We start from the raw sequence: 13,138 nt of genomic DNA on the forward strand, positions 1-13,138 counted from the left end.
AAGGAGATAAACGATAAAGGTCAAATTAGTAGCCATATGAACGCAGCTTCAATTCGGTTATTACTAAAGTCAGAAACAAATCATGTCAGACGTCTGTTCAATTTAATAAGCATGTCACAGCGTAAAAATCTAAATGCAATCATCATGTCACTTGACGCAGAGACAACTTTCGATAAAGTTAACTGGGCTTTCCTGTTTGCAGTACTTTGCAAATTTGGCTCTGGATATTCATTTATACATTGGATAGCAACGTTATACAATTCGCCGAAAGCGACAGTCACCGCAAATAGGATTACTTCACAAAGTTTTACATTACCAGACCAGGATGTCCACTCTCACCGATGCTATTTGCAAAATTCATCGAACCTCTTGCTGCCGCTTTACATCAGAGTGCTAATATTTAAGGTATCAGCTCACTAGTGACAGAACACAAAATCAATCTGTATGCTGATGATATTCTTTACTTACAGGAACCCAAGTTTTCTCTTCAGGCAGTCTTCAACCTCATTAAAACATTTTCACAAATGTCAGACTACTCTATCAACTGGACAAAATCAACAATGCTCCCAATAACAGCAAACTCGTGGACTCCTATTCCTATAGGAAACATTAAGTATTTAGGTATTACTATTTCGTCAAAACTCACAACCAATCTAAATTACATACCACTTTTGGGAAAAATCTCATCTGATTTAAGACGCTGGAATAACTTGCCTATATCACTACTGGGAAGAATAGCGACAATAAAACTGAAAACCTTACCTCGAATAAACTATTTATTTTCAATGATTCAATTTAAGACCACATTTCAAAGGTTTCAAACCTTTAGATTCTGCTGTAATAAGATTCTGTTGGCTAGAATTGTAACAAATAAACTGCACCAACATCAAACTCCCAAAACTCCCATTTATTTCCACAAGTCTTAAACACCATAAATGCTTCAAGAACCCAATAATCGCATCCACCTTAACGGCTTGGTGGCAAAGTTTAGAATCGACGGGATCTCAATTAGCTCCCGGTATGCTCTCCCCAATCTGGCATAATCCCGATTTAGAAATTAATAATATAGCCCTTCATTTTACTACATGGGAACAACATGGAATTGACCTCCTACAGCAACTATTTAACAATAGTGTTTTTTTTCGAACACGTGATGAACTGTTCCAAGAATTCCAAATAACAGGCGGAAACTTTCTTCAATACAATAAATTAAAAGCGGCAATACAAAAAAGAATACCAACACTCCAGAGCACACTCGAACAGCCGGAGTTTGTCAAGCAAATAGTGAAGCTTCTCCCGCAAAGTAAAAGAAATCTTACAAAAGTTAATAAATTAATTTCATGTACTAAAGCAATGCACTTACCAATCACCCAACGGGAAGAACCCTTTTCCATGTCCGCTGACCGTAGCTACTGGTTACAGATTTGTAACAATACGTTTCGAATGACACAAATCTACAGCTTATACAATATAAAGTGCTCCCTAGAACACACTTTACTCAGTACACTATGGATAAAATGGGCGTCTCTCCATCTAATATATGCGTGCAATGCACCCAAATACCCCAGGCACCTATTTTCATGCTATATGGGAATGTACACCAATTCAATGCTTTTGGTCTTCGGTTACACAAAAACTCTCTTACCTTTTGAATTTCAGGATGCTACTTTCCCCAAGATTGTGGATACTGGGGTGACTTAAGCATAATCGACCTCCCTAATAAAACTTGTGTCCCGCAGGTCTGTCCGGCAACCCCGTGGACCTGGAGAAGCGACACACGGCTTTTGGGCAGAACTTCATCCCGCCCAAGAAGCCCAAAACTTTCCTGCAGCTGGTGTGGGAAGCCCTTCAAGATGTCACGCTCATCATCCTGGAGATCGCTGCCATCATCTCGCTGGGCTTGTCCTTCTACCACCTGGAAGGCGGAGACAGTGAAGGTCCGTTTGCCGCCAAGAGATCTCGGCCGAGGCCTCCATCAAACCGCTACCGTGACTTGAAATTGGAACATGTTGGTTCCAGGACAAATTCCAATCAATCCTGAACACTGATTGCTACCTAATGCCCAGTTCTGGAGGATATGATTTGAGCAGGGGCAGAGGGCTCCGCTGCCCCCACAAAGGACAGGGAGAGTCGGCTGGACAGTCAAAATACATTCTTAATGTTAGTATTTTAGCAATATGTTGTTTCTATAGTAACATGGGGCAGATCACTCTGTTGTCCCACATAGCTGAGAAAAGACAGGGAGTGGCAACAACGCATATCTCGCAATTGAATCACTTCTACTCTGTATTATTTATAAAAGGACTATTGCAAAGTAAAAAATACTATGTTCGCATTTAATCCAAAAGCTTTTTTCATGGTAACTTGGGGCAGAGGGTACCACTGCCGCACACAGCTGAGAGAGTCAGAAAGTCTGATGCCGTTGAATCGCAACATTGTATTGCATATAAAAAGTAATTTTTCCTAGTAAAATTTTTACTTTTAGCTTTTTAGCAATATGCTATTTCCATGGTAGCTTGTGGCAGAGGCTCCACTGCCCCACACACCCGAGAAAGGACAGGGAGAGTCAACGGCCAAATTCAGAAAGTATGATGCAATTGAATCAGTGCTCCGTATTTTACGTGGAGAAAATACTATTTTCATGGTTAAATTTTATTGATAGCATTGACTGTCATGTTAGCATTTATTTTTTTTTAATTGAGATTCGCCTTTTACGGTAACTTGGGGCAGAGAGATCACTGCCCCACACAGTCGAGAAAAGACAAGGAGAGGCTACAAAGTCGCCAAGTGTGACACATTACTATGACTACTCAGTAATATATATTTAATTACTATTGCCGAGTAAAACATTTGAATATTATGTCAACATTTTATCAGTAGGCTTTTTTAGCAGTAAGTTGGGTCAATGGGCTCCGCTGCCCCACACAGGCGAGAAGGCCGGGAAGATGGGGCAGTGTGACGCATTCATCTGGCAATTGAATCACTACTACACTCAAAACGTAATTTACTAGCGTTAGCATTTATTTATTTTTTTTTCATCAAGATGCTGTTTCCATAGTAACTCAGGGCAGAGCGCTCCCTGCCCCACACAGCCGAGTACAAAAGTGTTTCTGCGCGTCTTTTCCAGCTTGCGGGCAGGCGTCGGGCGGCGTGGAGGACGAAGGCGAGGCGCAGGCAGGGTGGATCGAGGGCGCGGCCATCTTGTTCTCGGTCATCATCGTGGTGCTGGTGACGGCCTTCAACGATTGGTCAAAAGAGAAGCAGTTCCGAGGCCTCCAGAGTCGCATTGAGCAGGAGCAGAAGTTCACCGTCATTCGCAAAGGACAAGTCATTCAGATCCCCGTGGCCGAGATGGTGGTGGGGGACATTGCCCAGATCAAATACGGTACGCAAAACGCAAACATTTGTTAGCATTCGACTATAAAAGTCTTGTTTGGTGAAATGGTAACAGACAACAGGGTAAGACGTAAAATCCTGATTAAGCTGCCTTTTAGTGCTTTTTGCTTTTCGTTCTTTATTTATTGATTTTATTTATTTTTTTGTTCCGGTTGCTGTCTTGCGAAATGCTAACATGTTAGCAATTGATGAGCGTTGTTCTCTTGGACCCGCAGGAGATCTGCTGCCCACCGACGGGATTCTGATTCAAGGCAATGACCTGAAGATCGACGAGAGCTCCCTCACCGGAGAGTCCGATCAGGTCCGCAAGTCTCTGGAGAAAGATCCAATGTTGCTGTCGGGTGAGTTTTAACCTGGAACGCCCCAAAAATGGATCCAATTTGGAGTTCGATCAAAAATGCCGAGTAATGGTGAGCGACAACAAACAGAGAACAGGAAGTGGAATTTTACTGTGATATAAGACTGTGTGTCTGCGGCTACTTGAAAATCCTATTCCATACTTGAGCAGTGTAGCGTCAACTACTGGCGAGGAGTTCTTACGATATGTCAGATTTGATTTTTTTTTTTTGCCCCAAATATCGGTGACTGGTATCGGCAGCCTTTACGTTAAAAGGCCGGTATCGACCTGATACTGATACCCGGTATCAGTACTCGCCCATTCTTACTCGTTTGAAATAGTACGCGACTACAGAGCAAGATATAAAATCATTATCCATCTACCGTGACGATTTTTGTTCACGTTGCAGTTAGCGCTGCCGCTGCTATCTGATTACATGTTAGCATGTTAACTGTTAGCATGTTTGCTTTTTATCAATTCCTATTAGAAATCGTAGGGTAGGATGTAAAACCCTCAATGCTTTTTGTACTCAAGTTTACTGTTAGCGCTGACGCTGCCATCTCACTACAGCATATGTTAGCATGCCAGCTGTTAGCATTTTAGTGATTCGTATTAGAAATGGTAGCCTTAAATAAAAAGCAACGTAACAAGTGGCCACCATCTTTGTGTAATTACCTAAAAAAAAAAAAAAAAAAACATGGAATGAGCACTTGAAACACTTGTAAAATCCTCCATAACAAAGAAATTCACAAAAAAACAAGTTATTAATCCTACTAATGGATGACTGAGACTCTACACAGACAAATCAATTGACCTATTGTGCTGCCCGCACTGCTCTTCTCACAAATAATGTTCCATTTACCGTTTTTTTTTTAAGTTGAGTTTTTTGGGCAAGTGACGCTGTTTGAAACGTCACAATAATTTTTACGCGTCGACGTGGAGAAATTAAAAATGAAATTTTGGCCCTTCCGAGCTTCCATCCATCCATTTTCTGAGCGGGCGTGCTGGAGCCTATCCCAGCTGTCATTGGGCGAGAGGCGGGGTACACCCTGAACTGGTCGCCAGCCAATCGCAGGGCACAAACAACTAATTTGCGCACACATTCACACCTTCGGGCAATTCAGAGTTGTCAATGAACCTACCAGGCATGTTTTTGGGAGGAAACCGTAGTGCCCGGAGAAAAGCCACGCTGGCATGGGGAGAACATGCAAACACCACACAGGCGGGGTCGGGAATTGAACCCCGCTCCTCAGAACTGTGAGGCAGACGTGCTAACAAGTCGTCCACCGTGCCGCCTAGTTGAGGAGAAATGCTGCGAAATAATGATTTCAATTTAAAGGTGTTTTTTGACCAAATCTTCTGTCGGCGATATCACACAAAAAGATTCTCCCAACAGTCCTTTTTTTTTTTTTTTTTTTTTTTTCAACACAAAAACTCAATTTCTTCAGAACCCAGGATCCGATTTTCCAAATGGTTGCTGTGTGGCGCTCGGGTCGAAGGGGCCGCTCCGACAACAATCGGCATTTTGACAGAATTGTGCCGAATTAAATCGGCACATTTTGTTCTCAAGTTAGCTGTCTTGTATGTTCTATATTATTTGTTAGAATATCAATACCAAAGATGTCTTTCTTTTTTTTTCGACCCCCCCCAGGGACGCACGTGATGGAGGGCTCGGGCCGGATGGTGGTGTCGGCCGTGGGCCTGAACTCTCAGACGGGAATCATCTTCACGCTGCTCGGTGCCGGCGAGAACGGCGAGGAGAAGAAGGCCAAGAAAAGTACGGATGAGACGCGCACACAAACATGAGCAACAACAACAAAACACCAGAACTTCATCAATGTTTCTTGTGCTCATTTGGACTTTTGTCAGCAAACAAAACAACTTGACACAAACTATATGAAATGACTTCATTGGCTGGATTTACACTATATGCTTCAATATGACGTATGATGACGTATGTGTGTGTAAGTGTTTAGATCCGATTTGATGCTATGCGGCAGTAAATGTAAACATGCTATAGAAGAGCTTATTTGTATTAATGTATTTAAAAGGGGGCAATGCACGTTAATGAGCACAGTACAATACTTGTGTAAATACAGGAAGTCCTCGACCTACGACGTTTCGACTTTACCACGCCCGTGCCTCGTCCGCCATTTTGGCCCGGCACCGTAGTGTTTCTGCTTAGCTAGTGCATAGCGCTCGTCTGTGAAACCGGGAATTAAGATTCCATTCCTGGTTTGATCCGTAATATGTCAGAAAATCAGCAAAAATGTTGATCATTGTTTTCCGAAGTCAAAGCAGATGTTTGCAAATGTCTTATTTTGAGTCAACACAAAGATTGTTTGCATTTGAGAATATTTACTTTTGGGAGGCTGAAATTCTGAGGATTTAGACAATTCTAAGATAAACAAGGGCTCTGTGAACGATAAATCGATTATTAAAATAGTAAATAATAAATTTGGTAATCGATTAATTGTTACACCCGTGTTTTAGACATTAGAAATACATCTAGCATTGAAAGTAGATGTAAATGGTGCAATAATAAAATGCGAAGCCGAGCTGCAGTGTAAATCCAGACAAGTGAAGTAAAAAAAAAAACAAACAAAACAAACAAAAAAAAAAGTTCTCTCGCGTGTAATTAACCTTACACGTGACTTCTTCTTGTCAGGTTGACCAATCATCAATCATCAGTGTGGCGTTCCTGTTGAATGAATGAATGAAATAATCGTTACAATGCCACTGCCTCCTTGATTAAGCACGCGCCTCTACTGGTATTTTATAAGAAAAGACATTTTCCCAAAAAAAAAAGGATCTCGCCGTGTACGCAGAGCGGCGTAATGCCGCCGGAGCCGGCGGCTGCGCTCTCGTAGTGTTTATGATTTGCTGCTGATCGATCACGCTCTCTCGTTCTTTTGAATTTTCTGTCCGCTCGTTTGTCTCCTTGGTTAACGTTTGAGTTTGTCGGTCATTTCATTTGGAAAGTGGATGAATGGACCAAGTCAGCGCAAAGGCGGACGCAATGTGCCTCGAGTGGTTTTTTGTTTTCAAGTGAAGAAAAAAAAAACACCAAATTTGACACAAGATCATATTCCCCAGGAGCTAAATAAAAATATAAATTAATGTATAAGTTTCTATTTTATTTAAAATGAAAAATGTGTTTATTCAGATATTTTTTAAAATCTATTTATTTTACAGTACATTTTTAAGTGCATCAAAAAATTAACACTTACAAATGTTTAATTAAAAAATATATATTTAAAAATGTTTTATACATTTAAAAAAATCACAATCTCAATTTAAAATAATGGAACATAATACAAAAGTGGTATTTTTTAAAAATATGCTTTTTAATTTGTGTACATTTTTGTCAATTTTAAAAATATATTCTATATATATATTATTAAGCAATTTAAAAAAAATTAAACCTGTTGTTTTCATTTATACATTTGTACAAGAAATGTATTATACAGTACATTTTTAAATAAATCATGATCACATGAGCTTTAAAACTATGAACAAAGTGTAGCAAAATGTTATTTTTTAAGTTAAAATTAAAAAAAAAGATATTTAGAATAAAATATTAATTATAATTTCATTAAGAAAAACAACAAAAACTTCTTAAAATAATCAGAATCTCAATTGGAAAAAAATAAAACATAATACAACATTATGGTATTTTTCATTCAAAAGAATAAAAGCTTTGTAATTTATTATTTGTTTAAAAATAGATTGTACTTTTTAAAACTTGTAACCCTTAAGATAAGAATGGAATTATACTGTTATTGTCCAACAGAAAAAAAAATATGTTGTAATTATACTTTTTTTTTTTTTTTTTCAATTATGATACATGTTTATAACTTACTATAATATTGCACAAATTATTATAACTTGGATTTTTTTTCATAAATTTAAACTATGGCAATTGTAATTATAAGTCTCAAATGTGTATTTGTTGCGCATGGATTATATATATATATATATATATATATATATATATATATTTATTTATTTATTTTTAAAAACCCGATTGACAAAAAAAAAAAATGAACATTTGTTATTGTTATTTCTCAGCCGTGATTGGTTGGCTCCTGCTGACCGCTACGGGGTGTGAGTGTCTCTCTCTCCTCTGATTGGTCCATTCCTGCCAACAACACGCACAGAGCACACACGCGCGCACACACACTGGCACTGTTTGAAGTTCTCCTTCAGTTTGATTCTTTTGATCCATCTTCTCAGCATTCCGCCCTCTCTTTCTGTCCGAACAGGTAAAAAACAAGGACCCCCCGAAAATCGCAACAAAGGTAACCCCCTCCATTCATCCACCTGTCGCTCTGTCTCGCCATCCTCCCTTTCCTCGTCCTCTCCCTCTTCTCCTGCGTCCTCTTCCCCCCGTCATCTCCATCCAGAGGCAGGAGGCTCTCTCTCTCTCTCTCTCTCTCTCTCTCTCTCTCTCTCTCTCTCTCTCTCTCTCTCTCTGTTGACAAAGGGGGCTGTTCTCTCGCTTTTCCCGGGTGCAACTCTCCACCTTCCCCACCTTTGCCTCTGCTTTTGTCACGGTGATGTTTATTTGTATTTATTTATTTTTGCAGCTTCTTTAGTTCAACGCGCATCCCCGCTGATGTGCACTGCTTACACTAACAACATGGCTGCCAACAGAGACAGTGTTGACAAGTTAGTACAGTAGAAGAAGTCTGTTCTTTTTTTGCTGCATGACTGTATTATACATTACTGCCTCCTGGTGGCCAAGGCGGGCACACTAAAAGGAGCAACACAATCAATTGAAGCATTAAATCACAATCCACAAACAAAGGTTGGGAACGATAAACCGATGCGACCGGATAGCCGTTCGTAAAAGCGAGCGATAAGACTGCATCGGTAGCAGCAACTCCGTTATCGATACAAAATCCGCCAGAAAGCCTTCGATAAGTCTGTCGGACGACTGAGGACCGGATATCGCGAGGCTAGGAATCGATTGCCTGAGGACTTTAAGCTTTTAATCTCATATAACAAGCGCAAGCGCTGTGCTCCGCAGGGAACGTTATGTTTACAACCAAACACAGCAGTGCCGGACATCAACATCAAATAGCTTTTCAGTAGTTAATCTACTTTCGGGGTCACGGCGATAGCAAAGAAGCGTTCCCCCAGGAGTTGGAAACGTTGACTGTGACGTCACGCGACGTACCTTATCTCGAGTCCGCCGTCGACACCGGGACCGGCGGCGAAATGTGTAAACGTGCAGACGATGTGGCAAAGGCGGGTGTACGTCACAGCAATTTACTCGGCAAACTAATGCTTCGTCTCGAGCACTCGCGGTCCGCGTGGACGTTCGAGTCGGCACTACCGAGACGACACACGGTTCCGAAGCTGACGCGACAATCGGCAGTTGAACTAACCTAGTCATCACCGCTTCAAAGCTGAAAAAAGTCACTCGGCACAAAATGCACGGAGCGGTGTGCGAGACCACCCGTGGTCCTTTAAATATTGTTCGTGCAGAGTTTGCAAAGAATATATATATATATATAAAATCAAAAAATATAGGTTAAGTGGTCTTTTAAATGTTTGAAAACAGGATAAAACAAAAGTCATATGATAGAATTGGGTCAAGTCAAGGTTGTTTATGATTAGCATTATTACTCTTTGATTTTATAAAGTACAACATTAGAGAGTGCATTTTTTTCCTTCTATAAGTTCCGTGGAAGTTGATGCAAGTTAACGCTAAGGGGGCGGGGGGGTGAACATTTCAAAGCTTTGGAGGGGAAAGACACAAAGAGCAAAACCTGTTTTGAACATTGTTTGCGTTTTCTACAATCGGAAGGGAGAAGAATCGATTGAAATCAGATTCATGTCAAATAAATAAATCCAGGTTTTGTTTGAATCCACATTGCACAGCCCTCGTTGACGTGGGGAGGAAATGAAGCGCACCCCTGGGTGCCTTTCAAGTGTTAAGTGTGTGCGTTTGTTTCTGATGCCTTTAGAAGCACACTCGTTTGTCTGTCATCGCACACGTCGGACTTTCTGGGCAAGGACGCGCGCACGCACACGCGCGCGCGCACGCGCACAGCACCTCCTACGGTTTGGGCATCTGCTGCTATTTGTGTCTTTGGTGGAAACCCAAATCAAGCGCACCTTCTTGTTTACATATATCCACTTTTTTATTTCTTGCTTTTCTATATAAAAAGAGAGTCTTGAACCGAGTTTTTTTTTTTTTCTTCTCCGTTTCCCTCAATATGTTGCTTGACACGGGCTATTATTACCCTCTAAATACTTTCAGTTCAGTTCCTCGTTGTCGCCACGCATTCGGTCCCGCGCTCGTAGCCAGCTGCAGCTCTCACCCTACAATCTCAAAAAACGTGTGGCTTCAATGGTCTTTTTTTTTTTTTTGAAATGAGCAATTAAAATAAGAACAGGACTTTTAGTTCTTAACGTGCAAGCAAAAACACGCAATACAGCGTGACAGGAGCGACGGTGAAAGGACGTCGATAACTTTGCATCCCTTGCAGCTCTGGCGGACTATATTGACGAAACATTTGATCTCATCTATTCTTATGTTACAAAAACAAAATAAATGCCATATTAGGACAGAGGTACAGTGTTTTAACTAAACTAAACAATTTTTGAGGCTTTGCACAATCAGGATTTTTGGGGCCGATCACCGATCCGATTACAAGATGGAGGAATGTGTCTATTGAAAGGACCTGTTCATTTACTGTATATACTTGTGCACTTAATTGCTCCAAAAATGATATTTACAATAAATAATGCATCTGCGTTCCTCTAGTTATGCCAGTGAGGCATAGTGACAAATGAATGTTCTTCTATTCGATGGCAGGAAGTAAATACAGTCATTCGTGGATGTCGCTTTTTGTGACATTTTTCTTCGTTGGTGTGCCGTGAGATTTTTCAATTGCAAAATATGCACGCGGCGCCGTAAAGGTTTGAAATCGCTGCTGTGGTCAGATGGTGGCTTCTAATCAGTCGGGTCAAAGCGACATTACGACACGACACAAAGAACGGGTGTTGACGTCCTGTCATTAAATGACTTTATTTTGAATGAAACGACTTCACCCACACGGAAACTTTGCAGCATGATTCGACAGAACGGCGGTACAACCGTCGGTGCCAGCAGTAGTTGCCCCCCCCCCCCCTTCCGAAAGCGAGATGGCGGCTTCTTGTCTTCATCTTCCTCCTCTTCCTCCTCCTCTTCTTCTTGATTGGTTCTTTGCAGGTTGTTGCTCAGGACTTTGATGTTGTCTCGTCGTGGTCGTCTTCCTCCTCTTTTTCCTTTCGCGCTGCCAGCCTCATCTCGTCCTCTTCCTCCTCCTCTCCTCCTCTTCCTCCTCCTGCCATCCGTCCCTCCCACCCAGCTGTCGTGGTTCTGCATCGCTGTGGTTTTTCGGGTGGTCCTTTTTCAGTTTGTCGTCTGTCTGTGGACTTGCTGTCATTTTATTTTATTTTTTTTGATTGTCCGACCCCCCCCCCCCCCTCCCCCACTGCACACACACACACACACACACACACACATGCGCGCACACGCACGCACACACGTCCCATGGTGCAGTCGTGCTGCGATTGGCCGGTGGGTCTCGGTGTCAGTTCCTTGTTGTGTGCTCGAGCAAAGTGTCCTGGTTTGAAAGTCACCCCATCCAGCTTCATCATTCCAGTGACGTGTTGTGTTTTTGCTTCATAAATGTTTACATCAAAAATAAAATAAATAAAAAAAAAGTCGAATCTGTCAATCATTTGTGTAAACCAGGGAGAAAGGCCAAATGATTCCTGATTGATTTATGACCGCCGATTGCTTTATTGCCCTCGGTAAAACAATGAAAAGGCTAAAAAAAAAAAAAAAAAAAAAAATCAGACAAAATGACCTCTAAAATGGCCGCTTCAAAGGCAAAATGGCGGACTGTGTCTTTTCAAGCATGGCCTCTTGAGGCATTTGGGTGGGTCACCAAATTTCATGCTGCCGAGTCAAACTGGCTTCTGAGGCTGAATTAAAATAAATAAATAATAATAATAATAATAATAATAAATCCTGGGCCATATTAAAATCAATGGTGGAAACTCAAGAAATAAATCAGTTTGTTTTCCACATAAACGAGCACTAAATGTGAGGCGTTAAATGTTGGCTCTCATTTCCCAGGAGCCGTTTAAGCGTCTAAATGCGTCAGATTAACTGAGGTGGCTTTTCGCCGGGGCGAGCAGCGGTGCATGCTGGGAAACGGCTCAATGAAAAGCAGATGCAAACAGAGCGCTCGCTTATGCAAATGAGGCCGAGACTCGCTGTCGGCTTTGCGAGCTCTCGCGTGAGGCGAAGAAACTCTCCCTGTGTACGATGTTGTCGCGCAGGAGGTCGCCAACTTTTCCGGGTCGTAATCCTCCATCGCCAATCAACGCTTTCAACTCTTATGCTGAACATTTGCGTCCGTCAGAAGAGGGCGGATACCCTCTTCTGACGATTATGTTTGGATTTCAGAAGTGGAAGAAGTCGAAAGGCTTTCCTGTTAGCACAAAAAGAAAAAAGGTGGTACTCTACTGAAAAAAATCCTTTGTGAAGTTTTTTTTACAACCTGTGCATTGTGCAAAGGGGCGGACGGTAAATTTTGGCCGCTCAACAATGCTCCAAAAGCAACGGGTGCTACTCTTTACATAAGAAATTCGCAGGTGCTGACGGTAATAGAAAAAAACAAACGCATTTCATGTTGCTTCATCGAAGTGGCTGCAAAGGTCAGAGGTTAGCCCCAACCGAACCCTGAACCCGAACCCGAAGACGGACTTTCCGTGTCCTTTTGATCCTTTTGGGGTGGGTCTGGTCATGACAGACATGCCTATCAAATTTCATGTTGCTGATTGAAACTGGATTGGCCGGCGACCGGTTGAGGGCGTGCCCCGCCTCTCGCCCGAAGATAGCCGGGATAGGCTCCAGCCCGCCCGCGACCCGCGCCAGGACAAGCGGAATGGAAGAATGATGAATGAATGAATGAAACTGAATTTGGAAGGCTGCATTTTGCTTTATTTGTAATGATGATGACAAGTGCCCTGCAAGACTGTAAAATGTCCGCTAGCAACAAGTAATGTCAGACTTCCTGTGCCTTTCTGGGCATGGCTCCGAGAGACTTTTTGGTGGGTCTTCCGACGATAGACTTGACCACCAAATTTCCCGTCACTCAGCGAAAGTGTCTCCGAGGGCTGAATTTTCCCGAACAAATTGTGGGAAAATCGACGCGACAAACATGACGTGCGCACTTGCGCGTGTGAACTTAAGCGCTCCGTGTTGTAATCGATCCGCTGTTGTGTGTATTGCGTCGGCTGCTCTTCATCACAATCTGGTGTGTGTGTGTGTGTGTGTGCGTGTGCGTGTGCACGCGCGCGCGTCGACTCCAAGCTGCACGAGAGACTTTCGATTGT

General features: G+C 42.1%; 1 protein-coding gene across 9 annotated transcripts in view; it reads left to right on the forward strand.

The window, feature by feature from the left end:
- The window catches only part of LOC133484184 (plasma membrane calcium-transporting ATPase 1-like), a 73,267-nt gene that overhangs the window by 30,831 nt on the left and 29,298 nt on the right, over positions 1-13,138 (forward strand). For 7 of the 9 annotated variants that reach the window (XR_009790306.1, XM_061786401.1, XM_061786404.1 and 4 more), the window contains exons 3-7: positions 1,740-1,937; positions 3,128-3,385; positions 3,612-3,737; positions 5,385-5,510; positions 7,999-8,034. Coding sequence is in view for 8 of the 9 variants with exons in the window: in XM_061786401.1 (XP_061642385.1) it covers positions 1,740-1,937; positions 3,128-3,385; positions 3,612-3,737; positions 5,385-5,510; positions 7,999-8,034 (744 nt within the window). In the remaining variant the exon portion in view is untranslated. The remainder of the gene's footprint in view (positions 1-1,739; positions 1,938-3,127; positions 3,386-3,611; positions 3,738-5,384; positions 5,511-7,998; positions 8,035-13,138) is intronic. The other 2 variants (XM_061786403.1, XM_061786402.1) reach the window with 1 other exon arrangement.

The sequence above is a fragment of the Phyllopteryx taeniolatus genome, chromosome 9, assembly GCF_024500385.1.
Source record: "Phyllopteryx taeniolatus isolate TA_2022b chromosome 9, UOR_Ptae_1.2, whole genome shotgun sequence".
NCBI lineage: Eukaryota > Metazoa > Chordata > Actinopteri > Syngnathiformes > Syngnathidae > Phyllopteryx > Phyllopteryx taeniolatus.